At 41.5% G+C, this 25,624-nt stretch overlaps 1 protein-coding gene across 1 annotated transcript; it reads left to right on the top strand.

Moving 5' to 3' along the window:
• The first annotated feature begins 972 nt into the window (after positions 1-972).
• lmo1 (LIM domain only 1) lies at positions 973-25,072 on the top strand. Its single transcript, XM_031748732.2, has 4 exons — positions 973-1,762; positions 14,867-15,080; positions 22,453-22,578; positions 24,074-25,072. Exons 1-4 carry the CDS (start codon positions 1,741-1,743, stop codon positions 24,177-24,179), a joined length of 468 nt encoding a protein of 155 aa, XP_031604592.1. The 5' UTR covers positions 973-1,740; the 3' UTR covers positions 24,180-25,072.
• The last annotated feature ends 552 nt before the right edge of the window (positions 25,073-25,624 follow it).

Genomic DNA, 25,624 nt, shown 5'->3' with positions numbered 1-25,624 from the left:
CTCAAAACCGGTGCAGTTTAGCTCGCGCTTCGTCATCAAAGTTTTATCTCACAGATAAGCTTTCACCACGGCAAAGTTACTGAAAATGTGCTCCGAAACAGTTTTGAATAGAAATTGCATTATTATCGCAATTGTTTATTACAATAATTTGCTTATATGGGAGCTAATGATGATATGCCTGGAGGAGGTCTGTAATATGTGTGCAAAATGTAACAGAAGGCAAGGACAGACTGAGCGAGCTCACACCACAGACAGCCTGCTGGCTGCTGACGAACCTACATTATTGTAGCTATACTCCACTCTACTCTCCTAAATGGCTAATCTTTGTTGGATCTCACCCTTAATTGGTTAACAGTCTCCGCAGGGCAAGTGAAAGTGGTGCTATTTAAGGCTCCACCATGAAACAGCAACACTTTCATCTTGGCAATAACAGGCAACAATTATATTACCAGATTCGAAACTGAACCTTCTATCTACCCACTAATCAAAAACGCAGCCCATCTGTTGTGCTGTCTTTTGAAACGACTGTTTATCTGCAGCCTGTATGATAACTGTGTCTGGACACTAATTAACTGCTAAACAGACCACAATTAGATGCTATTTCTATTAAATTCTGCAGAAGAAAAAAAGTAGGGAGAAGGGGGAAAAGAAAAAAAAACAATGAGCGCGTTTTATGTTTACTCAAACTGTACCAGTGAAGCACTATTGCTCTCCTTCAATGTCTCTCTTCCTCTCTCCCTCTCTCTCATTCTCCCTGAAACATGCACCCGCGTGCGTGCGCACGTGCATCAATACCAACTTAGGTGCATGCGCGCTCTCCTTCTTTCTCCCTCTCGATCGCGCACATTCAGACTGGCAGGCGGACCAGTTACATACACGCACACACACACATACACACACTTTCCCTTAGCTGTGCTTTTGTGTTTTGTCAGAATTAATGAGAAAAGTTCCCTTGCCCTAGGGGTAATTAGTGTCCTTGGAGTTAAATAAGCTAATACTTAGACACCTCTGGCACAAGCAATTATGTTTGTGTATTGAATAATTGATTCAAAGAGGGGGGAAGGGCTGCTAATCAGATCTGAGCATAATGAATTGATTTAATTAACAGGGGAATCCGAGAGTCTCTGGAAACTGCGCGCATTTATTCAGTAGCAGCAGAGGCGAGCGCGGCACATAAACTGGGAGAGAGGCGGCGCGAGTTTGCTTTTAGCAGTTGTCAGATTTGCAATTGGATTTGTTTGAATATAGTTGCCGTTTCGGAGCAAATGAGAACGGGAAAGAGAGAATATTAAGAAGCGAGGAGAGCTCAGCCGTTCAGTCTGAGCGTCTGATCCGACCGTGTGTGCACAGTTACAGATAGGCGACACTAGATTTGTATCGCTTTTCATTGTTTTTGCCCCCCTCCTCCTCTTTTTTTTCTTTTTTTATTCTATTCGCATGGAATTTATCAAGAGCAACCGACGCTGTTTGATCGCTATTTGTTTGCGCTGCACTTCAGTCCGGATAGGGGTTTCTCGTCGTGTTTATCGCCGTATTCCGTGTGTGAATTATTATTGATAGGAGGGAGAAAACGCGCAGACGGCAATTCATCTTTCCAGGGTTTCGGTTTATCGAGGCGTAGTCTAGTCAACCGCGCGTTTCAAAGCCATTTCCAGGAGAAGCTGTGAGCACACCGAGCGGTGCAGCCTGCTGGAGCCGAGGACGGATCGCCCGAGGAAGGACTCCTCGTTCCTCAGGACGATGGTGTTGGACAAGGAAGAGGGTGAGTAACGTCTACCACCGTAGGATGCTATAACCTAGGGAGTAACGCGGCAAACTACTGACATTTTACACGCTGAGTGTTTTTTCCCCGTCGCCCCCCGGACCCTGTGCACCGGCAGCCTCCGCTTAACGCTGGCTTTTTCAACCCCATTCAGTCACGATGGGGTCCGGGCGATTTTTTCTCCTCCTCTCCCCTCCTTTTTTTGTTAACTAACAATATCGTATGTGCTTTCTGTACCACGAAGTTGATGCGCTCTTCCACAAAAACCCTACAAATGCCAAACTGCAGTTCAGTTAGGGAGAGTTTATTATAAACGGGATTTGTTTGCAGCTTTTTTTTTGTCTTTCTTTTTTTTGACGTGTGAGCCAGAGTTTGATGATACTCCACACAGACTGCAGTGCATGTGGCTCCTCTTTTCTTTCCTCCTCCTAAGTGCTTTTTGCGTCTGTGAAGTTGGCGAGGCAGCCCTTTGACATCACCACGGGATGGGAGATGACAGCAGAGTGCTTTTAACTTGATTGCAAATTATGGATAGCGCCTGTGCAGCGTTCGCTCACTTTCCATCCAAATAGGCCTACTTGCATTACTTATCTATTTCAATGTATTTAGGTTAATGGGTGAGGCAATCTAATTAATTTTAATTTAAATCAAATTCGCCTCTAATGACGTCCCATTTTGGATTAAGCCGATGTTGAGATGTGTGCAGTGCATCCGTCACATTCGGGTCTGTTTAGTGCATATGCTCTGAACACATTTGCACAACCTGATCGAGATGAACTAAAACCCAAGTAGGTGTGTGTTGCATGTCTTTATTCTGTCACTTCTTTAAGAGTATTTTGAGGTCGATTTGCTGACAATACAGACCACCTGCTGGCATGCACGCTGACAGCCACCACAACCATAAAACACTTCTTTTTTCCCCGTGTGTGCGTGTGTGTGTGCGTGTTATTTCTCAAAGTACGGGATATTTCTCTTGTACACTCCAGTTTATGCAGGGCTCCTCCTCCTCCAAAAGTAATGGATGCATCTGTGACCCATTATTTATGTTTGAAAATGGATCTTTCATTCATCTTAGAGGAGCATCCTTTCACTTACACATCCAAAAACCAATAAAAGGACTGCGGTAGAGACATAAATTGGTCTGTCTGGCTGAATCCATGTTGTGCTGCTAATGTACTCAAATTAACTCAACTGTAAATTGTCTCCTTTGGATGTCTGTCTTGCTAAAAGTTCCCTATATGATTCATGATTCAGATTGCTTTTAACAGTTATTGGCTAAGCAATATGGTAAATGTACAAGGTGATGCAAATGGCATTAGTGGGAAAGGATGCACAGGAGCATGTAATGCAGTCAATACTACATTAACTACTGATGCCCAATTACAGAACCAGGGAGAGAGGCTTTTAGGAGCATTAGGACTTGCAGAAAAGCTGAGATCACCTGCTGCTCATTGCCTAAAAGCTTCACCCTTTATTTGCTGGGTCCAACCAGCAGCTCCAGCATTTTGGCCAGGTTGTCAGCAGAGCAGCTCGGATCTGGTCTCTTTCTCTATGATGCCTCTTAGCGTTTATTGGCTCCAAAGTTATAGGCTTGTCAATTCAACCTTCACGTCTAATGTATCCACTTAGTGCCTGCGCAAACAGATGCGCGCGTTTGTGGCAGTGGAGGTGTGGGTCTAGGTGGCCACATGTGTGTTTATGTGTGCTTGCTCTGCATTGTTGTTTTGGTTTTTTTTGTTAGTTTATTTGTTTTTTGTTTCCTTGATTGATGTACTACTATGCCCGTGTGCGAGTCGCCTAAGTGTTCATATTTCAGTCCGTACGCGGCCTATAAAACAGATCATCAGTGTGTCTGTTCTCGTGTTCAAAGCCAGCGATCCAAGTTGGCAACAAAGTAATGATGCTGCTTGTTTGGCAGACCGTTTTTGAACTCTGACTCCTCTTAGAAAAGTCTGCAACAATTTGTGCTGCAAAAGCAATTACCAGAAACGAGCCTCTGTGACTGATACCAGTTCTTTTCCCACTGCACAAGTTTGTCACGAGTCGAAAATGTAAAATAAAAATTTGTGACGCACCCCTGTCAGCTGTCATTGAAATACTCGTTCTGAATGGTTTCATGTTGGATGCAGATACCTGTGGATACTGTGTGTAAACTTAGCTCCTTACTCTCAGATGATTAGGTCATTATCCTTGTATGTATATTATCTAGCAGAGCCCTGAGTCTGGGAGCACAGAGGACGACTGCAGTAGGAACACAGGCACTGCTCTGTGAAGTGACCTAATATGCAGGTTATAGTGGGCAATGAATAGCAACATGTACCAAAATATTCACTGTCAACATTTTATTTTACCCTGCGATATGAGGTTCCAATTTGCGTATAATTTGAGAGGGGTGGAAAAAGCAACTCAGCCGTTTTCTCTCTTTCTTCGTACACTGCAGGAGAAGAAAGTGGGTCCACGCTGAAGGCATCTTTCTGCTGAACATTACCATAACTACAGTATACTCTTTACAGACCTGAACCAAAGGGCGGGGGGGAAAAAACAGGAGAAAAAAAACCTCCAGCTACTGATAAGTTTCCAGTTACCCGTGCTTGTTAATTTAAGATCCTGTTATCAACCTGTCCACTAAAAATGTGTACATTCATAAAGCATGTGATTGAAAAGCTGTGCTCCAGATGAATACAGACTGGCGATCTTTCTGTCAGCTGCTGTAATAAAACTTGGGCTTCGGGCTCCGATTTTTATTTTGAAATAATAAGAATTGCTTCATTCTTTACCAGTGTTACCATGGTAATACTGTCTTGTAGCGATGTTATATTGATTTAGAAAGTGGACAGTAATATTTCTTTTCTGTTATTTGCTTTCTGAGGGTTGATTTCTAATTTCCAGTTGGAGATTACTTTTATATGTTCCTTAAGTCTTTTCACTTTTACAAAGGAATGCAATTTGCTCTCTCGTATTTGCTATTTTCTCAGCTTATTGGTTTGGTCTTACTTCAAAATTAAACTTGCCCATTTCAAATATTGAAATTACATCTGGCTTTGGTGCTCTAGGGCTTGAACAATATTACAAACACATTGCTTCGTTTGATATTTCTTAAGTCAGTACAGTTTTTTTTATTTTTTTTATTAAGCTTTATTATAGGCTCCTGCATTGCCTGTATTGAACTTTTACACACAGTTTGTCAGGAGGCGGTTGAGTATTTGAAACATTTACAAGTGTAACGTAGTGCTTTTTTAAATTAATTTTTTATAAATATGTAACAAAATGGTACAAGCAACAGTCTTACACCCTCACTGTTTTGGCTGTCCATGTAAATCATTTCACTTTATTCATTTTAGCTGAGCTCAGAAGAAAAAAAAAATGCACACAAAATCACATTAATACAATTTTCAGCTGCGAGTGTTTAATTCCATCTAATCTGAGCCTGATCTTACAAATGCAGAAGCCTCACAAGAGACAATTTCGTCTGTCACCACTAAAACCTCTAGATCCCTATCAGTCCTGATCGTTTCATATTTTACGAGTGCGGGAGATTTGTATCACTTTCCATGATCTAAGTGGAATTCAAAGAGACTGAACTGAGACTTAAGAGACGCGTGTTAGCGAGCGCGCCCACCTGCCTCCGATGTAAATTGCTGCACTCATCAGTGTGGCACACAAACTCAATTATGCACTCTTGAGCTGTAAGAGCATCCCTTTTATTATTGCCAGAGGCCACATGCTAGCTATGTTATCATACAAATTCTCACAACAAGATCTGCTGCCACCACATGCATCACAGAGAACAGACCATCCCTGTTGTGTTGTCCCAAGTCTGACCCCCTTTTTTGTTTTTGGCTTGTTTTTATTCACTTCAAAAACGATGTTTTCAGCATCAACAGGAATATTGCGAGACTGGTGAGATTCAGCCAGTATAAAATGAGCAGGACCAATGCAGCATTTTCCCAAATCTGCATATATTCTAACAAGCTGAGATGAGTCACAGACACTGGGGGAAACCTTGTGTCTTAGTGCAAGTTCAGAGGCAAATGCAGAAGAATACATCTAAAAATATTAGATGAGCCGCTTTACTGGTGTCAACACTGATTGAATAACTAACACTATACATGCGTATACACTGTATATACGATACTGCTTCATCTGTTTGAACCTGTTGAAAGCAAGTCTCACTGCTACCTGTCACCGTAAAGCCGACTCCCTCCAACAGTTATTGACTGCACTCATGTTTACGTGGCGAGGGGAAAAAACCCGATACACTGATGCCTCTGCAAACATACATGCACACACTTCCTGCAACATCTCATCAGTTATTTTTTTCCTGTTGTTGTTTTGTTTTTGTTTTTTTTTTAACATGAAGTTATTTATTCACCTGTTTACCGGTTGCATGCTCACGGCTGGTGCTTGTGTCGTTCTGCACTCTGTAAAGCTCATTCTTTGCTCGCTGAGAGAAAGAAAAATCATTTCTCCTTTATTCTGTCATCATAGGCTTAGAAAAGGAAGACAGGAGACATGGGAAAGACGAATGACATGCAGCAAAGTTCTTGAGATGAGCAGATGTCAAAACTACAAAGCCACCAACTATCGTTCTTCAGCAGCTTTGCTACAATGGGGGGGGGAGAAAACGTAAATGACATTTGGAAAGATTTTAAACCTGAAATATAAATGGATGTTTATGTTTGTTTGATTACGATGGTGCGTTCTGAATCATGTTTGACCCGACTCTCGAGTCTTATCAGCCTCTTAAGGCTTTCTTGTGTCATGAATCAAACTAACCTACATTTTATTTAAACCCTCCTGATTTAATCCCTTGATGCATATTTTTAAAAGTGTGCAGACATGTGTTTTTTTAATGGCAAAACCCTATTCGGAGATTTTAAAGAATCTATCAGCTATATCAATATGACATATTGATTACTACTTACTCCTCCTTTTTACTTTGATATTTATTAATGCTTTCTGCAAAGGTAACAAAGAAATCCTAATTGTGTATATGTGTTTTTGTTTGGTTTGATCTTTCAATCCTTCATCACACTATCTATGAGCAAAAATCCAGTCATACAAATTCATGAAACCGGATCTCAGATGAGATAAACCTCTGCCACTGCCCTCACTAAAAGTCATCAAAATTGGCCAATCGGTGCTTGGAAATCAATAAGGCGTTATTAGCTATTAGTTATTAGTTTTTGCCGTTGTCATATTTCCCGTTTGCAGAAACCCTGATTGTTGTACATTTTCATCTGTCTCTGGCCCTGCCTGTGTGGATTTGTTTCTTAGGGTGTTAGTGTTCACTGGTCAGTGAAAGAGACTTTGTTCCTGTAAGTGTAAGGAGCAGCGCAGCCTCTAGGGGCTGCTAGCGGGGCTTTTAAACTTTCAGACTAACTTCACTCCGCTCTCAACTTCTGAAAAAAGATTTAAGCAGATTCAAGGTTTCTGAAAAATTTGTTTTATTCTTTCCGGGTAACTTAATTTTTGTCATAAATTTGCCATAAAATTTTTTGTTCTAATGTTTTACACAGCTTAAAATGACACGTACTGAAATACTTAAACTGATGCTTGAGTTTCTTTTTTATTTATACCCAAAACATCAAAATTAAAAAAACCCTTATAGCTGATTTATAGCATGAAATAGAGGAATCCAAAGGAAAGGAGGGTGGAGCTGTCACACTTTATTAAGATATTGCAATTATCTTGTTGGTAAATAGAAGAGCCTGGGGTGCCTTCACTTAAATAAGAGCCAACTTGCTGAGAGCTAACCCCTCATTGGTTGACCTTTAGTTAATAAAATCTTAAATAGCTAATTAAAGCCCGTGATTAAGACAGCCTTTTTGTTGCCCCTTAGAGTTAACAGATTAGGCTTTTGATATTGACTATCTGAGTATTTGCAAATACAGCTTCTTATCAAATAATGCCATTTGTGTGTGTGTGTGTGTGTGTGTGTGTGTGTGTGTTTTCCCAATGAAGTTAAAGTTAAACCTGTTCCTCAGACACTTTTGGCCCCCGTTTCAATCACATTACCTTTCATTTCATTTTATTACATTTCATTTGACCAGCCATTTGATTTTAGCCAGCAACAGGAATTACTCCTAGAGGGAATGGCATAGCTCTTTTATATTACGGGGTAATAAAATAGTATTCAAACGTATTCATTAAGACCATTTTCATAATGAAACATCAAATATCCTCTATGGCGTTTCCCTTTTGAGAGTTTTGGGACAGGCCCGACTTTGCGAGACAGCTTCTTCATGAAGACCTCTTTCTCTAATTGTGCACCCAACCTCCCTCATTATTTACCCCATCAGGTGTGGGAGTAGGTGCTTGAATGACATTAGAGGCCTGTGCTGCCAAATAACTGCCCCCTGTGGGGAATTTGCATTATTCAAGATTAAAGAACCTCACATAGTGCACCACAGTATGGTGTTCCTTCTTCCCTTCCATTTTCAACACACCGAGGACCCTGAATGGCACACCTGTCTCCTGGCATATCCTTTGAAATAATAAGTGTGCAGTAATTGCTGGGGAGTGGGAAGGATTTCGTACATCACTTCCTGACCTCATGAGTGACACAAACTTTAGAGGGCTCCATTTTTCCATCTCCAAATGCATTTTTAATGTGGACTAAAAAGTGTTTGTGCATTCTGTTCCGGATGGCGGAAAGTGGCTGTGACGGGTCTAATGGTTTGATTTCTTTCTTTCTTTTTTTCTTGACAGGAATCAGAAAGTGGCAGATAAGATTGCCTCTTCTATAAAGGTTTAAAAGTATCTAGTTTGACAATATATAGATTTAAAAAAAAAAACTTTATTCAATCTCAAATGGAGACTCTGGGGGAAATGTCAGTTGATCTTGTGCCTACTGTACTCAGCTGAGATGAAGATGCATTCACCTTCTCGATTATTGACAGCTTGCACTTAAATGAAAAGCTGCGAAATGGCAGGTTTCGAGAACTAAACACCTTAGACCAACGGCAGACAAAGCTCAACAGTGAGCCCACATGTGATTGGCTGGATGAAATATCAAATGGTCTCCTTGATCTGTCAACACTGACAGTCTTCCTTCTTTAAGACCTCTCTTGGGGTTTATTTGGAGTAAAACTGCACGATCAAACCATGGCTGTTTTTTGTGTCTCTTCTCCTCCTCCTCATTCATCTTAATCCCCCACTCTCATTTTCTTTTTCCTCATTCTTTCCCCCTCACTCTCTTTCTGCTGTTGACAGCTTACCTTGCAGAGCTCTAATCTCAACCTACTACTGAGCAACCAAGTGTTGGAACAAGTCGCCTTCTGTAATAATTTGGAAACTCTGCCAGTTTCATGTCTTGAAAAAAAAAAAAGCAGCAATGAATTTAATTAGAAAGCTGTTGCATATCTCTGTGATACATTTCTTTTAATTAACCCCATGTGAATAAATTAAAAATAATAGGGGGCTGAAAAGTGTGGAAAAAAAGCACCCTAATGAAGTTTTCCGTTAATTGGGATGGAGTGTGCAGCCAAACCACAGTGAGTAGTGAGCACCAGGAGCTAACAATACCTTCTGTAAGCCTTTAGAAAAAGGGCCTAGGGCCTTCGTGCTGACTTCAAGTGTAAGAAATGCACCTCTGACGTGATGGAAATGACCGTAGGCTGGGAGAAAAGGCAGCCCTGTTCCAGGCTGCTCTGCTGAGACTCCCCATGCCGCGCTTGAAGCTGGGCCAGTGTTATTGCAGCCCTAATGTGCCTGACTCATTTGGAGCGGATCAGGAGTAATTATGGTAGGGAAAGTGGCTGCCGACCGTGGGGGTCAGGACACTTGTAACATGTGAAAAGAGCAATTATTCCAGGAGACAAAACCCTCCCTTATCCTGGGCAGTGCCAGGGTCAATGCAAGGGACGGCTGGGCTCCGTTTCAGCGGGGCTTATTAGCCACAGCAAGCTGCAAAGTTTGAGAGAGTGCATCTTGTTAATGAACAGTCCCCTCCTCAACTGCACCAGCCCTGTCTGCTCTCTCCCACTTACTGTGGGTGTTAATTATGTCATAATCATAGCATGCATACAGTCCCAGAAATCACCTCACAGACCCTAGCATTCATACACAACCATCTGGAAAAGTAGCATGCCGCACGGTAACATAGAAGGCTCTTAGAGCAAATTATGAGAGGGGGGAAAAACAAAAAAACACAGCCAGTATGAAATGTAATATTGACTTGGGCCTAATTCGAGAGAGCATATGCACGTGTTCATGCATATCTCTTCTTTTGCTCCTTGCATATGCGCCAGCTAACGATAGGCACATGATTCAGTGTTCTTTATTTTGTTTATCATTCAGAATGTGCTCATCACTCTGCTTTCGACTGACATGTCTATTCCAGCTGATATTATTACCAGATGTCTTGTATTTTGTCTCGGAGATATAAAAACACGTCTACGGACTCAATTACAGCAATGATGGAAGCTGAATGAAAAGGGGCTGATTTATGCGCACAATAGCAAGACATCTGCATGAGATGCCTATTAACCTCAGTGGCAGACACCTTGGCCCAGGGACAAATTTTATTTTCCAATGCCAAGGCCACAACACGGCTGAAGCACAAAACACTTGGATAAAGAACTAGACCAAAATCAGCACAGTAAGTTTTGAGTTTTTTCTACTATTCTTCACTTTTTCGAGCTATTTAAGCTCAGTCGCGTATCGTTTGTAACTTCATGCAGCAGTTTAAAGACTCGGTTAATATCCGGCCCGATGTCTTGTGCAGGAGTGGTTTGAATAAAGGAGAGGGTGGTGGTGGTGGGGATAATGACACATGCGCTTGTTCCCGATAAATGCAATCATTTGCTAATACAGTATCTAATTTCCCCGAGCATCGCGCTCTGTGTATTCACCACGCTGGTGGCTAACGCGTTCTTATTTAGTGCAGCTGGGAGTTGGAATTATAGGGGCCCCCGAGAAGAGGCCCACCCAGGGCCAGCTTCCACTTCCTTGAAAGACCACCTCCCTCCCCATGTGTCAGGAAGGCTGAGCGAGTCTCATCAAGATCCTTTACCTCCCCGTGAACCAGCAAAGTCTGCATCGCACCATGGCGTCAGAGCTTTTAATTGATCAAAAGACATTTAACAAACAGAGAAGCAGATGTAACTGTCCTTTCTGCCATTAAAGGTTGAGTGCCTGTGAGAGCAGCTGTTCCACTGGGAGTGTGTGTGGGTGTGTGTGCATGCACAGCAGTAGACTAGTGAAGGGGTGAATTTGTGAGTTCATTTCCCTATCAAATGAGACAACTGGCTAATCAACATTAAAATTATATTGTTTTAAAGCTATTTCTGATATGAAATCAGTTTAGTTCTTTAGTGAATAAACATTTACTGTCAAGTTTTCTTTTTCTTTCATTGTAAATTTAATATAAGAAGAAACAGTGCTGATTTTAGCAGGTGATTATTCAGACTAATATTATCATTCCCACACCTTTACGCCCACAGAAGCTGATACAAGACAATAACCAGTCTTCCTTTTAGTCTGCATGAAATGACACAGCATAGCTGATGGTGGCTCCGGGATTCGTATAAATTAGTGTATGCGGAATACCATTCAAGCACCTGCTCACTTGTTTTAAAATAGCAACCAACACTTTAATGGTAACGATGGGGAGGGGAAAGGGAGTTTGGGGCAAATTGTAGGGTTTTTTTTGTTTTTTTTTTACAGGTTTTCCCATGTCTGTGTGATAATTGTATTTTTCCATTTTCCTCCCCTGTATTTCCTTGAGTGCTCCATCCAGCGTATTTTCTTTTAAAACCTTAAATATATCAGAAAGGTTAGTGGACTGATGTGATTTTGTTGATAGCTCTACAGATGGAAGTGTAAATGGGGTAACAGAAATCGGATGCTATCTATAATGGGAAATACATGCTTTGACAGACTGCTTGGCTTGAGTAAAACTAACTGTACATATTCCTGAAAGATACAATCTTTAAAGGGGGGGAAAAAAGAGGGAGATGACAGGCATTTTCACACAGTGCTAATGGCAAATTAAATTTCTCCTCAGGAAGGATATTTGGCAGGCCAAGTGCTGTCTCTCCACTTTGAGGGGTAAAATGCATCCCTTGTTGGAGAATGAATCGTGATGTGGAGAGGCATGCTTTTGGTAACATCAAATGACACTGGAAGGTCAGTGGCACTTGTATCTGTTAAATGGATTGGATTAAGTGGAGGCTGCCTCCTAGTCTGCTGCTTCCTTTCATAATGCAGCTTTTCTTTCTGGGAGGTGGCAAGCTTTGGAGGGTCTGTTCTACTCCACCGTTTCACAGAGCGCCGGGAGTGGTGACAGGTGCAAGAAAATGTCTCATGGCATTAAGGGAATTGAAAAGACATTTACTTTACACAATCATTTTTTTTCTGTCACCGCTCTTTGTTTAGTAGGTTTTAGCTACTGCTTGCTACACTACTATTAAAGCCGTTTTCCAGAGGCTGCTTTGGTAGAAGACATCAAACTTGTGTTTTTTTTGGTTTTTTTCTTTCCCCCTCCCCAGTGTTGCTGCAAGGAAGAGGCATATTGGTTTCTTGGCAGACATTTGACGTTCCTCTGCTGAGGTGTCTTTCTTAGTTAGGCCTAAAGGACCGGGACATATGCATAAAGAAACAGAGAAACCTCTGTGACATGAAGAAACAGTCTGTTTTGTCACCTTAATGATGCCGAGAAGCGTTTTAGTTAAAAAAAAAAAAAAAAAGTGTTGAGCAGCACACAGTAACTCCATGACGGGTTAAGCTTTGGCCTTTTCAAATGTGATGTAAAACACACGCGATATGTTTAAGGGAAGTGTTGCGGGTGGTGGTGGTCTCGACCAATTACGAGTAGCCCTCCGGAGGTGGAGGAACGACCTTTTTGTATAATTAGTTCTCTTATTTAAAGCAAAGATTTTGAGTAGAATAACTAATTAGGTGTCATAAAAGGCAAATTAAAGATTTTTGAAATCCCTGAGGGAAATGCAGCAACTTCTATATTTTTCTTTGCACAACCTCTGAAACACACACACACACACACACACAGGCATTTTCTCTCTCCTCATTAAGACTGTTTTTAGTTCTGTAGAAGCCTGTCAGGCGAGCACTGTTGGCATACCTGCAGAGAGCTCCCCTAACAAGCCATGAAATACAGGTAGAAGAGTCCGCCCTTATCCAGTGTGGCTTGAATTTGAAGCTTTTTAGCTTCATTTACACTGAACATTGGTATTTATAGCAGGTTTTGTGATCCTAATGCGGCAGCTTCAAGGGGTCTGTTTTGGGAAGGAGGGAGACGAGGGAGCTGGAGGGCAGGCAGAACACTAATTGATGGCTCACATCACCAGCACTGGACCAATTAGCCTCTCCTTTCTACTTCTGATAAAGAAATAAGACGGCTCAACACCACCAGAGCACTTACTGACATATAAACCAAAGTCATAAATTTGACTAACAAGCCCTGCTATTCCCTTCACCTCCTTCTTTAAAAAAAGGGTGCTATTTGTATTACAGTCATAGCATTATTGATGTGCGGATGGCCCTTAAAAAATTGCAGCGCAAATCTGGATCCAATGAGGTACTTTGTGGGTCCACTTGCTTGCGTGTGAGAGCATGTGAAAGAAGGAGAAAAAAGGCAGGGAGAATGATAATGATTTTCTGTTCCAAAGAAGTTCTGCTGAAAAGCGGTGTAAGATTTCTGTGAAGGAGAGCGAACTTGACAGATTGAGCTGAGAAAAACAGCGCGGAGCGAAGCAGTCCCTTGTTACCAGCTGAAGTTGTGTGTATCGCTCAGTAAACTGCAGAAGTTAAAACGGATCCAACTACAGGATGACCTTATTCACACTTAACATAACACAACTACACAATATGTCACACGTTTGCATACTTTCATCCCTGAGAAACACCTGTGTGTGTGTATATATAAAAATATATCGGGTTTGGACCGCATGCACAACTCTAAAGTGCAGCAGTGACATTTCATATAAAACTCTGTATAACCCGTCTTTAAAATGGGGCCCTTTACAGATGCCCACACATACAAAATGTTGGCCTGACCCCCCATGTTGCAGACTGTCCAGTCTTTTTTTTTCTTTTTTCGAGAGAGAGGAGGAGAGAAATGTGTTTTGAAAGTAGAGTGGCAAGTGGCGTCCACTGTGTGTTCTTTTAGATGGATCAATAGCTCAGTGTGTGAGAGAGTGTCTTAAGAGCTGTTGTCTTGTGCTTTCAGCTGTGGCAGACCTGTTAGTGCTACAGAGGGGAGCTGCGCACCCCTGCCTCTGTACCAGCAGTGGCCTGAGGGGGGCTTTTAGTCCAAACACAAATGTCAACCACACATAGACTATTAGTGTTTAGTGCAGTTATTAAATGGACTTTATTTGTCCTTTAGGAGGCTAAAAGGCGCACTTAAAGGGGACCTGCGTGACAGCAGGGCAATTTGCGAGTTTGGTAACTTAGGCTCGCTCATTGCAGACACATGAGTACAGATAAGTGTAAAAGGAGGAAAGGCTGTAATGCTCTGAGCAGAGAGCACTGTGTGTGTTGGCGATTTGTGTGCGCACACACACGTGTGTATATGAGTCCGTGTCTGTGTGTGTGTCCCCGCGTGTGCTAAAAGGCACTTAGGCCATAACATATCTCACTGGGGTCTGGTAGCAACGTTTTTGTGGTCAGAGGCTTTTTAAAAGGTTAATGTTAATCTATACCAAACAAAGCCCACGAGGAGCTTTTACAGCTGTGGACAGTTGAGTGAAATGGGCTTTGATGAAATGATAGGTCACTAACATACTACGCAGCTTGTTGTAAATACCTCGGTAAGCAAAATAACTCTGAGAACTACCTGAGACGTGCTCGGTCCTCTGAAGCCTGCTGCCAGTGATCATGTAACTTTTTGTATTACAGCATGTTCTTAGTGGAACAAGTAAGTCGAGGCTTTGTAGTCCAATGTGACCTGTGTGCCTATCTACATGGAAGAATGTTTTCTTTAATGCATATGAAGCAGGTAGGCAGTGTGCTGTGGCCGTGTGCGAGGCCAGGCTTAGACGCCTCGAGAAGCAGCCAGCTTATCAAAAAGAGAACATGAAAAGTCACTCGTGTTCCCGGGCCGTAAATCACGCGTGGCTGTTTGTCTCCTTATCACTACAGGTGTGCCGATGCTCTCCGTCCAGCCCAAAGGGAAACAGAAGGGGTGTGCTGGCTGCAATCGCAAGATTAAAGACCGCTACCTGCTCAAGGCCCTGGACAAATACTGGCATGAGGACTGTCTCAAATGTGCCTGCTGCGACTGCCGCCTGGGGGAGGTGGGCTCCACCCTCTATACGAAAGCCAACCTCATCCTCTGTCGCAGGGACTACCTGAGGCAAGAAAGACACACAATCACCTTTCTCCCCTCACAACAAGCACAAAAGCGATCTCGTTCCAAAAATTGTGTGACTCAAAAGGATCGCAGAGTTGTTGTTTTTTTATTTGTTCTTTTTTTCTTCCCTCCTCTCTTTTCAGTTTCTAATATAAACCTCCCGGTAGGGTTTGTTGTGCTTTGTCAGTATGAGTCGCGAACACTTTTAAAATCAATTTCTATCAGATAAGGTTGATGCCTTATTCTTTTACAGAATGTATATAGGTCAAGGCTAATGTGTTTTGCATAAGGAGAAAAATATGGGCAATTTTTAGAACACCATTTTTCCTTCTTCCTCTTTTTTATTTAAAAAAATTGTCCACAAACACAAATCACAGTTCCAACATCTACGATAAACCACGTGGATACCCAACCATATATGAATTTCTTCTTTACATGAACAGTGAACTAGGCTTCTGTCATGAAGACATGTTTTTGGTTGTATCAGCACTGTAGGCTGTGAGAAACCTCCAGGCAGGCTTGTTGCTTCACCAGTGCTGCCCCCCCCACCCCTTCTTTCTGATACCCCTGCCATCTGCTTGTTAAATTAAACATGACCATTTCCTGGGCGTTAGGTCACATTCCCTACCATTTATTTGAGGGGGAATCCCCCTGGGGCCGACTTAAAGATGCCGGTGCCCTAGGCCCCTCCTCCCGAAACACCCTGCCCTGCACCGTCCTCCCCCCTTCCCCTTTTCTCCATTTTCCTTCTGCCTCCTTGTCTCACAGCGTGTTCACTTTTATCTCTTACTGCTACCCATTTAAGTTTTGATTAGTTTATTCCAATTTAAGATGGTAAATTAAAAAAGAGCAGCATCGCTTAAATAGCCACTAAAATTCAGCACAGAGAGCTTTAATCAACCTGGCTTTCCTCTACCTCACTGATGCCTTTTAATGACATTTCACTTTTATTTCAGCTCTTCCTTCGACCTGGAAGAAGCCTACAGCCCACTTGAGAGGCGCTTAGGGATGTTACGTTGAGATAGGCCATTACCATCCATCAGTCCCCACCCACAGTTAATGCTTTTAAGATGCAGTGAGAGGTTGACTAAGACCTGATGTTGCCCCCAAAAGGGGCAGATGGTGCAGATGAGGTAATAATAAATGGGCAAATGACCGGGAGAAGGCAAAAATGATGAAGCTCAGAGTTTCACTTGGTAAAATACATCAGCTGAAAGGACAGCAACCTCAACCCTGAAGCCATAAGTGCCTACTGGCACTGTAAAGGGAGAAGGAAAAGCTTTCTCGCACATTAGGCCACTAAGATGTAGAGGTCACAGAAGGGATGAAATGAAGAGAATGACATATGGAATCAAGAGTTAGGAATACTAAAATAAGAATAAAAAGGACGGAGCTGTAGAGAGCTTCCTGTGCTCCTCTGCTGCCCCAGATTGTCTAATGAAATCCATCCCACTCGCCTGCTCTTCAGCCTGCGACAAATGCAGAACACTTAATGGCTGAGATGCTTGAGATGAATTCTATTATGGAACAAATTAAAACCCTTGCCTTGCGTATATAGAAAAGAGGCAGTTTGAGAGACCAGAGTATTTGAAAGTAGGTGATGCAGTCTCCATGCAGCGCCGGTTTCCTTTTCATTCCTTCTTTTCTCTGTAGTAAGACGAAGGCTCTGCTCACCTGCAGTAATGAAGTTAAATCTGTACACTGAATTAGCCTCCCGCACTTCATTAAATACAAGCAGTGGATCAAACACACTTTGGTTATTTCCCAGGGTTTGGAACCCTGCCATGCTCACATTAATTATTATAGGAGCTCCATCTGTGATTGTCCTTCAGTGGCATTAGCAACTTATTGAATGCACCCACACTTTACTGAATATTACACTCCAGCGCGCGCGCACACACACACACACACACAAAATGCACACCTCAGCCAGTGTCCTCCCGTGCCCTTCAAAACCATGCACCATCAAAAAGTTTAGTTTTAATCCACCTGATGTCAGTTCCCTGCATCGTTCTTTTTTTAAGCAACTTCCTTGTAAGAATAGCAGCTTTATTAAGCATTTTCTTTATTGTCAGTCTCTTGGTGAAGTCGTAAAACCTTTAACCCCTCGTATATGTAGTGATGATACGATCATCAGGACATGAAGCTAGAAATAATTCAATATTCTGTTTCATATATTAGAGTGGACATAATAGTCAGCCACTTATCAAAATGTGGTGTAATTAACTGTAAGAGGAAAACGTTTTCAAGATAATGGACATTATAAGTTATCCTAAAACCAGCTGAATAGCAATGGGATGGAGGATGGCTCCACGTGGATGTGACTGTTTTTCAGATCAGTCTTCTTCTTACTCCTTGAGGAAGTGAAACAGTCGCTCTTCTTTTTCAGGCGAGATAGATCTGTACAGAGGTTTACACTTTCAAAAAAGACACAACTGTTGGGGAAGGTCAGAACACGCGACGCATGCATTAACAGTTTTCCCTTTTATGAAATCTGACAAACCCTATGCAGGCAGGGAAGTCTCAAAGAGCTCAGAGAACAGGTAGAAAACTTCAAGAGCCACAGCCCAATCTGAGAGAAGCAATTCAGAGAGGCAGATGATGCACTGTAGGAGCTTTAAGGGTTTGAAGTTAGCAAAGCAGAGAGTTGAAAGAACTAAAGAAGGCCCTCTTTTCTCTAAAGACCCATTGTAATAACTCAATAACAGAGGAAGGAGAGCTCCTTTATGTTCCTGCCGTCCAACTTTGCTCGCAACATCCCACACCAGCACACAAAGTTACATTTTTAGCTACTAAATAGGAGCTCTTTTAAGGAGTCGAGAATAGGCTTCATTCCCCTGCACTGAAGATGGTAGAAAGCAGGGATAAGGCAAGTATACAAATTCTATAAAGTTAAGAACCTAAAATGCAACTTAATTGTTTAAAAACCCAAAGTCAGCATGCATATAATTAGACCTAAGCCATAATAATGACGGCAAGTGATCCAAACAAAGCCTATAATCTTGAGATGGTGAGATAAGAGTAATGTCAGCATTGTTAAGCAGGGACACACATTCTCATCTCTACGTGTCTACAGATACAATTTAAGGTGTCACTCATCACTGTGTATCTGAATGGTGTCAATTATGGTCATTAAATAACCCACAAAATGACTTTATTGATAATACAGTTTGCTGCATATTGTACTGCAGATATATTAAGGTTTTTTAAGCTGTCTTGATCCTAATACTTACCAAGACTGGTGATCAGTGTCTAAAGTAAAAATGTATGTTTGGCATAGAGAGTCTTTCTTTCACAGCCATTATAGTAACTTTCTCACATCCCAGCATTGCCACCCTTAGATTTATCAGTCTGACATATTTAATTATAAATTGTTTAATCTCTGTTTGCAAAGAACACATTGAAAACATCACAGTGTGTGTTAAAGACATGACGTAGAATATGGAACGACAACAGTGGTACAAAAATGTCATTAACATTTTCTTACCTTGCCACCCCATATTGCAAAACTATGGGGTGGCAAGGCTATTATACGAATTTGCATTGATCACCAACTTCTCCAATGACCTGTGAACTCCAGCTGTGTTAGAGTAGCACACACAAACCACTACTTGATGCAAGTGTGACAAGCACAACAAAAGCACTTCTTATTGTAAGGTAAAGACCCTACAATAATACAGAGAAAACCCCATCAGTCAAACAACCCCCGAAAGTGGAAAGGAAAAGCTCCTTTTTAACAGGAAGAAATGTCCAGCAGAACCAGGCTCAGGGAGGGGTAACTATCTGCTGCGTAATTAAGGGAGGATTCAGGGTCACCTGACCCAGACCTAACTGTAAGCTGAAGGCTCTGCCTCCTATTCTACTTAGGAAACAAAAGTAAGCCATCAGTCTGAAAGCAAAGTGCTCTACTTGGTTAATGTGGTACTACGAGGTGGTTACGATGAGATTCGGACAGATTATTTAAGAGCTAAGGTTACTGTTCATTGTTGATCTTTTCCACAAAGATTAAGACTTAACAGTAATAATTGCAAAACATCAACAATAGCAAATTTAGCAGGATGCTAGCACATCTTTATCAGAACGTAACTTGTATTTATACCTAAAAGCGTTACCACTTCAGTTTCAGTTCTGCTGTTACTGCCAGTAAAAACATTTTAAAGTTTGCAAAAACACAACACTCATCTAATAAGCACATCCAGCTTGCTTTTACTTATACTGCATTATGCCATTTAGAAATCCATATGAGAATGCCTCATAGGCTGTGGTGAGCAATCCAAATCAGCACTTCTAACCCTTTAATCCATTTATATGAACCACAGAATTGTTCAATTTTAAAAGAGGGCTTCTTGCTACAAACCCTGCTACAATACCGATGATTGATCAGCAAAGCACACAGGCCTTGGTGCATTACAAGCTGGAGAAATTTGCCAGTCATAAATGCTGAAAAAACGGTGTTGATGTTGATTTTTTTCTTTCTTTCTTTTTTTTTTTTACACTTTCTCTTTAGAGAATATTGATTTATTTAATCCAAATGACCAGGGAAATTGAAGTGCATGAGCCACTGCACTCCTACAATACGGGACATGTGTCAGAACAATGCATTCGAATTCCTCCAAAAATAGTCTATTCAAACAAAAAGAAAATCTACTTTAAATGAAATGAATTAATGAACAAAACCCATTTACAGCTTATGTTCGTGGAATGCACTGTTTGGGTGCGGTGAAGCATGTCAAGTTTATAAAAAATGACGGTTAAAATTAATGCAGTTTCTTGTGGTTTTATATATGTTGTAGTATACATGTTGTGTATGATTGCACAGTCCTTGATCACACACAATCTATACCTTAGTACAAGTTAAAGGTGACTCTGAGTAGCTTGCGTCTTCATTTTTGTGCGAATATGTTGGGATCTGTTGGCTAACACTGCATTTTAGTATGAAACTCATTACTTCGGATGCTCTGCTGCTGTTTCTCTCTGACTGCCTTTTAGTTTCATAGGAGCAGGAAGAAAAGAGTATAATGTGTGTTGAACAGTTCACTCAGCCTGTAATCTCCTCTTAGCACAAGGGGCTCAATTAAGCCATATGTTGATGCCACATTATAACCCAGACACATCAGCTGTTGGCTGAAGAACAGTATGAGTGGGACACAGCGATTACCGAGAGCACTTTTTTGCACTCCAACTTCTCTGTGCCAAATATCTGCCTGCGATTTCAAATCACAAAGCTGATAAGGAAATCAGGTTACCATGAAAGACTATTAAGACGATTAAGACAGACCGGTTATGAGAGCCGTTACCGTCCTTCCATACTGAAGGCCTCTAACCCCTTTTTTGTGCCATTAGCAGAATACTTTCTCACTGTGGAGTTTGAAAGACGTGGGTGTTTACCAGGTTCTGCAGGCTTTATGTTGTAAATGTTTCGTATCCAACGGCGAGCTCAAATAACCCTCATAATAGAGTGGAAAAGAGGTTATACCCACACTATTTGAATTACTGGTTTGTGGAGAGTATAGATATAGCCGCAAAGTAAAAACTAGCCACAGATGTGACACGCTGCTCTGACTGAAGGCGGAACTTGGTGTCAGGAGCAAGCTGGGCTTCCCCACCAGGCGTTTTCACAACCTGTATGTATCAACTGAGCACCATGTCTGCAGCCCAGCAGGGTGTAATGGAGATGGGTTAGAATAATCCTTCTGGCTGCTATAGGTGTGTGCATGTCAATTGCTGTAAATGACCAAGGCTCTCTAGGCTCTTTTATAGCCTAGGTTCCCTGAGGGAGAGAAAGGACATCACTATGACCTGCTCACTACATGGAAGAGTCTCTGAATGTCATGATGACTCTGGGTGCTCTGGAGTTTTCTCTTTTTTTTCTCCAGGTAAAAGAGAAACAGGGTTAATTTATAAGCTGGAAACTCAACAGTTCACAGTTGCCAATACTTGTGCTTTGTCCACACAAACTCACTCATGTCTTGTAATATGAATGCTGGAATAGTGTGATAACAAGGTCAGGTTCTGTAGCACTGGTATTTGCTCTGTTTTCAGATCAATACTGAATGTGTGAGATTGCAATTTTTTAAAGCTGTTTGGATAAGTCTTTGTGTCTCTCTAAAGAGGAGGGGAAAAAAACATTCTTTGAGTTACAGAGCACCCCGTGGGTGGCAGATGTCTACTGTATGAGAACATTCAGTATTTTTTTTTTCTTTTTGTTACTGAAACAGTAACCAGTTGTAACAATGTTTCAGTTTAACACCCTGTGAATCCCTCTCATGGAACATAACAACCTTTCTCCCTCTGTTTCTGTCTTTCCTGCTCCTCTGGGGCAGTGGCCCCTAATTAGAAGCAGAGCTGCTGGATAGACATTTTCTTTAACAAGGTGAAAGCAACTGAATGGGACTCGCATAAACGAGGCAGAATATCAACACGGAGACTCCTCTGTCTGAGCTCTACAAGTTTGGGGGGGAAAAGTGTTTAACATACTGTTGGAATGACAATCTGCTGTTGCCTTATCCCCTCTTGCAAAGCTGTGAAGCGGTCCTTTTCCTGCTGCAGAATATATAAATCTATCTGTGCTTCAGAATCTCCAAATTAAACATAGGGGCAGGCGCTTGGAAAATGAAAATGTAAATCTGACTGGGGAAAGAATTTGAGGTTCCTTTTTTTGGCTTTGAGGAGATCTACACCAGTGCCTTCTTGCTGTGTTTGTGACCTTTATCATTTGGCTCCTATCTAATAAGCCCAAACAAGCCGCAGTGAGGTTTGAGCAGTGAGTCTGTTCACTGTAAAACATTTAGTTAACTCCTCAAGGTTACATCTACCATCACTGTCTCAGGTTCTTCTCTGAATGAAAGAGGAAGACGGAGAAAAGCGAGAGAGCGACGGTTTGAGCCTGAATCCTTGTAACAGAAATCTTTTTGAACTTATGACTACATTATAGAGTGTAGCCTCTTGTGCAAAAAAGATCCAGCTGGATTTGGTTGAAGACAGACTCATTAGGTAGTTTTGTTTTGAAAGAAGAAAACTTTCAGCAGTTCAAATGGTTTGCCTCAGACCTGTTTTCGTTGCTTTTGCAGTGTGCGAGAGGGAAATTCTTTGAAGAAGGAGATTAAAACCATGTGATCATTTTAATTAGATCATTAGCCAAGAATTAAGATCTATGTTTGTAACTCTCATTAACAAATATACCGACTGGATGCCAAGAAAGATTTTTGCATTCAATTCGATTTTCTCTCTTTTTTCTGTGAAAGCCCCCGTTTTTATTGAACTTCTTTCTTTTACATTTCTTGCTGTCGTTTTGCTACGTGTTTGTTTGCTCTTTTTACTGCATCTAGGTAAAGAGAAGGTGGGTTAATCTCTGTCTGTGCGCTCTGTCTTTCAGGCTCTTTGGTACAACGGGGAACTGTGCAGCCTGCAGTAAACTGATCCCAGCCTTTGAAATGGTGATGAGAGCCAGAGATAATGTTTACCATTTGGACTGTTTTGCCTGTCAGCTTTGTAACCAGAGGTAAGAATGGGGGTCATAACTGCACAACAACATTGCATATTTAAGAAAAAAAACACACACACACAAAAATAGGGCGTTAAAATGGCCAGTGGCTTAAATATTGGAGGCTCTAAAAAAAAATCTCAGGTGGAAAAGAAATTTTATATTTCATTACATTATTGCAGACCACAGCTTATAATTGGTGGTGGTGGGGGGAGTAAATTGCGGTTGGCTTGTGTTGCAAGAATCAAGGTTGCATTGCATTTGTAATGCCCTGCTAATTATTTTCTATTATGTCACGCTGCCAGCACTTTGTCCTTGTTTGTGGCTAGATCTGTAAATCTTTTAAGCCAATGGGATGTAAAATTAGCTTTTGTTCTCATTTGTCCGAGGAGGCAAAGGAGCCACAAAAAAAAATAAAAAATGACGTCCTCCAGATTTGTGCTGTTGCACAAAAGAGAATAGACACAGGTGTGAAATGGCGTTTTCCTAAGGGATAGGAACTATTATAGAATTGGAGCAAGCACAAAGCCTACTGTATGGTATGATGTACACAGAATATGACATAGCCAAATATTGCTTTTTCCCATTAATATACTGTCAGTAATGGCACCTCTCTGAAAGCAGAACGTCCTTTGCATGCTTGTCAGGGGTGCTGTGACCCTGTTCCTCCACACAGCACAAGCCCATTAACCTTCTGCAGACCAGATTCAGTTACCATAGTGAACACCTGCTGTAAGGGAATTATGACTGCAGTCTCTCTTCTCAGCTGGCAGACACAAAGCCAGGTCTCATCTGGCACAGTATTGCCACGGCTGTGACCGTTACCAGCTTTATTTACTGTGTTACCAGCCTGGCACATTACTAAAGCCAAGCCATTTTCAGCTGTATTCTTATCTTCACTCCCCTTCAGTCACATTATGGAGCTGTGTCCACTGTGTCACACAAACAAACAGCAGCACACAGAAGAACATCAGTGGGGCAGGCTGCTATGTGTTATTTTTCCCTCTCCAACTGACTGTGAGACTTTAGAGGAAAAATGTTTTCGAGCACTGGAACTAAACTGGTGTGTGAAAAGCTAACCCCGTGGCAGAGTTTCCTTGGAAACTCTTGCGGCGCCACCGCCGCTTTTGCCAGGCCAAGGAGAGCTGACCTGCTTTTCATTGGGTGCCAGCGCATGTGTCTGTTTGATTCGAAACTGTTTAGGGTTTTAATCTACTTTTATTTGAAGCCACACATTTTACGATGGCCATCAAAACAGACTCCGAATCTGGCGAGCCGCAGTCTCGTTGCATGAGGTAAAACGTCTCGAGCCAAATGTGTGCGATCAAACAGAATCATCAGTACCTGCTGATCCTAAACGCAGCGTTTTCACTGCCAGAGCACAGTCAACAAACACACACCACTTTGTCGTGATGCCAGCATTAATCATCTTCTTTTTTCGTTTTGTTTTTGACAATGTTTTTTTTTTTGACAATGTTTTTTTTTTTCGCCTTTTGTTTTTGTGTGCCAACAGGTTTTGCGTCGGGGACAAGTTTTTCCTAAAAAACAACATGATTTTGTGTCAAATGGACTATGAGGAAGGTCAGCTGAATGGGAGCTTTGAGACACAGGTCCAATAGTTGGACCCCGACGGCAGCAACAACCGGCTCCACACGTTACACACGAGATGGATGTTCCGCTGCACTTGGAAAAAAGACAAGCGTCTGTCTGCTTGCCTGCAATACTTTTTAAGACCCCTTTATCAGTCCCTAAGGACTCTATTGTAAATGTTAAACTTTTTGCCCCTCCCACATCCCCCCCCTCAACACTGAGCAGTTACAAATTTTGATGTACAGTTGTGCCTGCTTAGCTGAGCACTGTATTGCTTGTATGTTTTGTGAAATTTGTTTCAGGTTTGTTTTCTTTTCCTTTAAGAAATGGTTCACTGGAGGGTATGTACAGTCTGTTTTCTCTGTATATATAAACTGGAACATTTATTTTATGAAATGTAATGCAATTTTATTACTAGTGTGAATTAAAGATTCTTAAATGTTCATAGTGAGTTTTTTTTTTCTCTTACCAAAAACCAAAGTTGTTGTTGGAAGGAGTTGGCCCACGTGTTGATATGTAATCATGTATCAGAAAACTGCAATGCTGTAAAGAGCCCTGCAGGCGAGAAAAAAAATATATTTGAAGTCCTCTTTAAAACATGATGCAACGAAACAAGTTTTATTACATTTTGCAGAGTTCTGATGGAATTAGAAATGCTGTTTAAAATGAACTAAATAAGATTTTATTTGGAATAAAAGAATGCTTCTCCAAAACCGTGTTGTTGTGAGCGTGCAGGTGTCATGAAAGGGGGCTGAGATAAGCTGAGCTGCTCTGTGTGATTCATGCTTCACTAATTGCCATCTGATTATGAGGGTGAATTGGCCTGGAAATGAAATGCAACAGCAAATAAATTAGAGAGAAAATAAATGCTCATTGAGTTTGAGCTCATTCAAACTCATCAGCTACACAAGTGCAGAGCTGTATTAAAGGGTACTTTCCCCAGAAGACTGTTAATGGAGATGTGTGACACTGTCTGTTTATCTGATGAGGTTATATCTGATATACCAACTCTGGTCGAGCTGTCAAGATTTTCAGCCACTCCATCAAGTGATAATCCACTTCAGTGGCTTTGCTTATTACATGTATTTGTACACATTAATCTTTAAATTAAAGGAGGGGGGAAAGGCGTCAAGCATATATTAACTGCAAAAGGATAATAAAAAGCTATGTGCAGGAACACTAATAACCATGGGTTTGTTTTTCATATATTAAGGCTGAAAGTTCAATACTAATCATAGTTTCCTGTTGTTACTACACAGTTACTAGCAGTAACAAGCTATAATTACAAAAAATTGAAAATCTCAACATTTATGTGATGTTACACTCAGCAAAACTGAAACAGCCACATTTTTACACACTGCGAAGCAGTTTTTAAAAATTCATGGCTCATCATCCATTTCATTTCCATCCAAGGCCAGTAAGAAGTATTGTTGCACATCGGTTTGGACGGGCCTCGTTGGCCTTAATTTCACTC

Source organism: Oreochromis aureus, linkage group 1 (assembly GCF_013358895.1).
Source record: "Oreochromis aureus strain Israel breed Guangdong linkage group 1, ZZ_aureus, whole genome shotgun sequence".
In the NCBI taxonomy this organism is placed as follows: Eukaryota; Metazoa; Chordata; class Actinopteri; order Cichliformes; family Cichlidae; genus Oreochromis; species Oreochromis aureus.
Note: the sequence above shows the minus strand (reverse complement) of the source record. Positions and strands in the feature narration are given on the sequence as shown.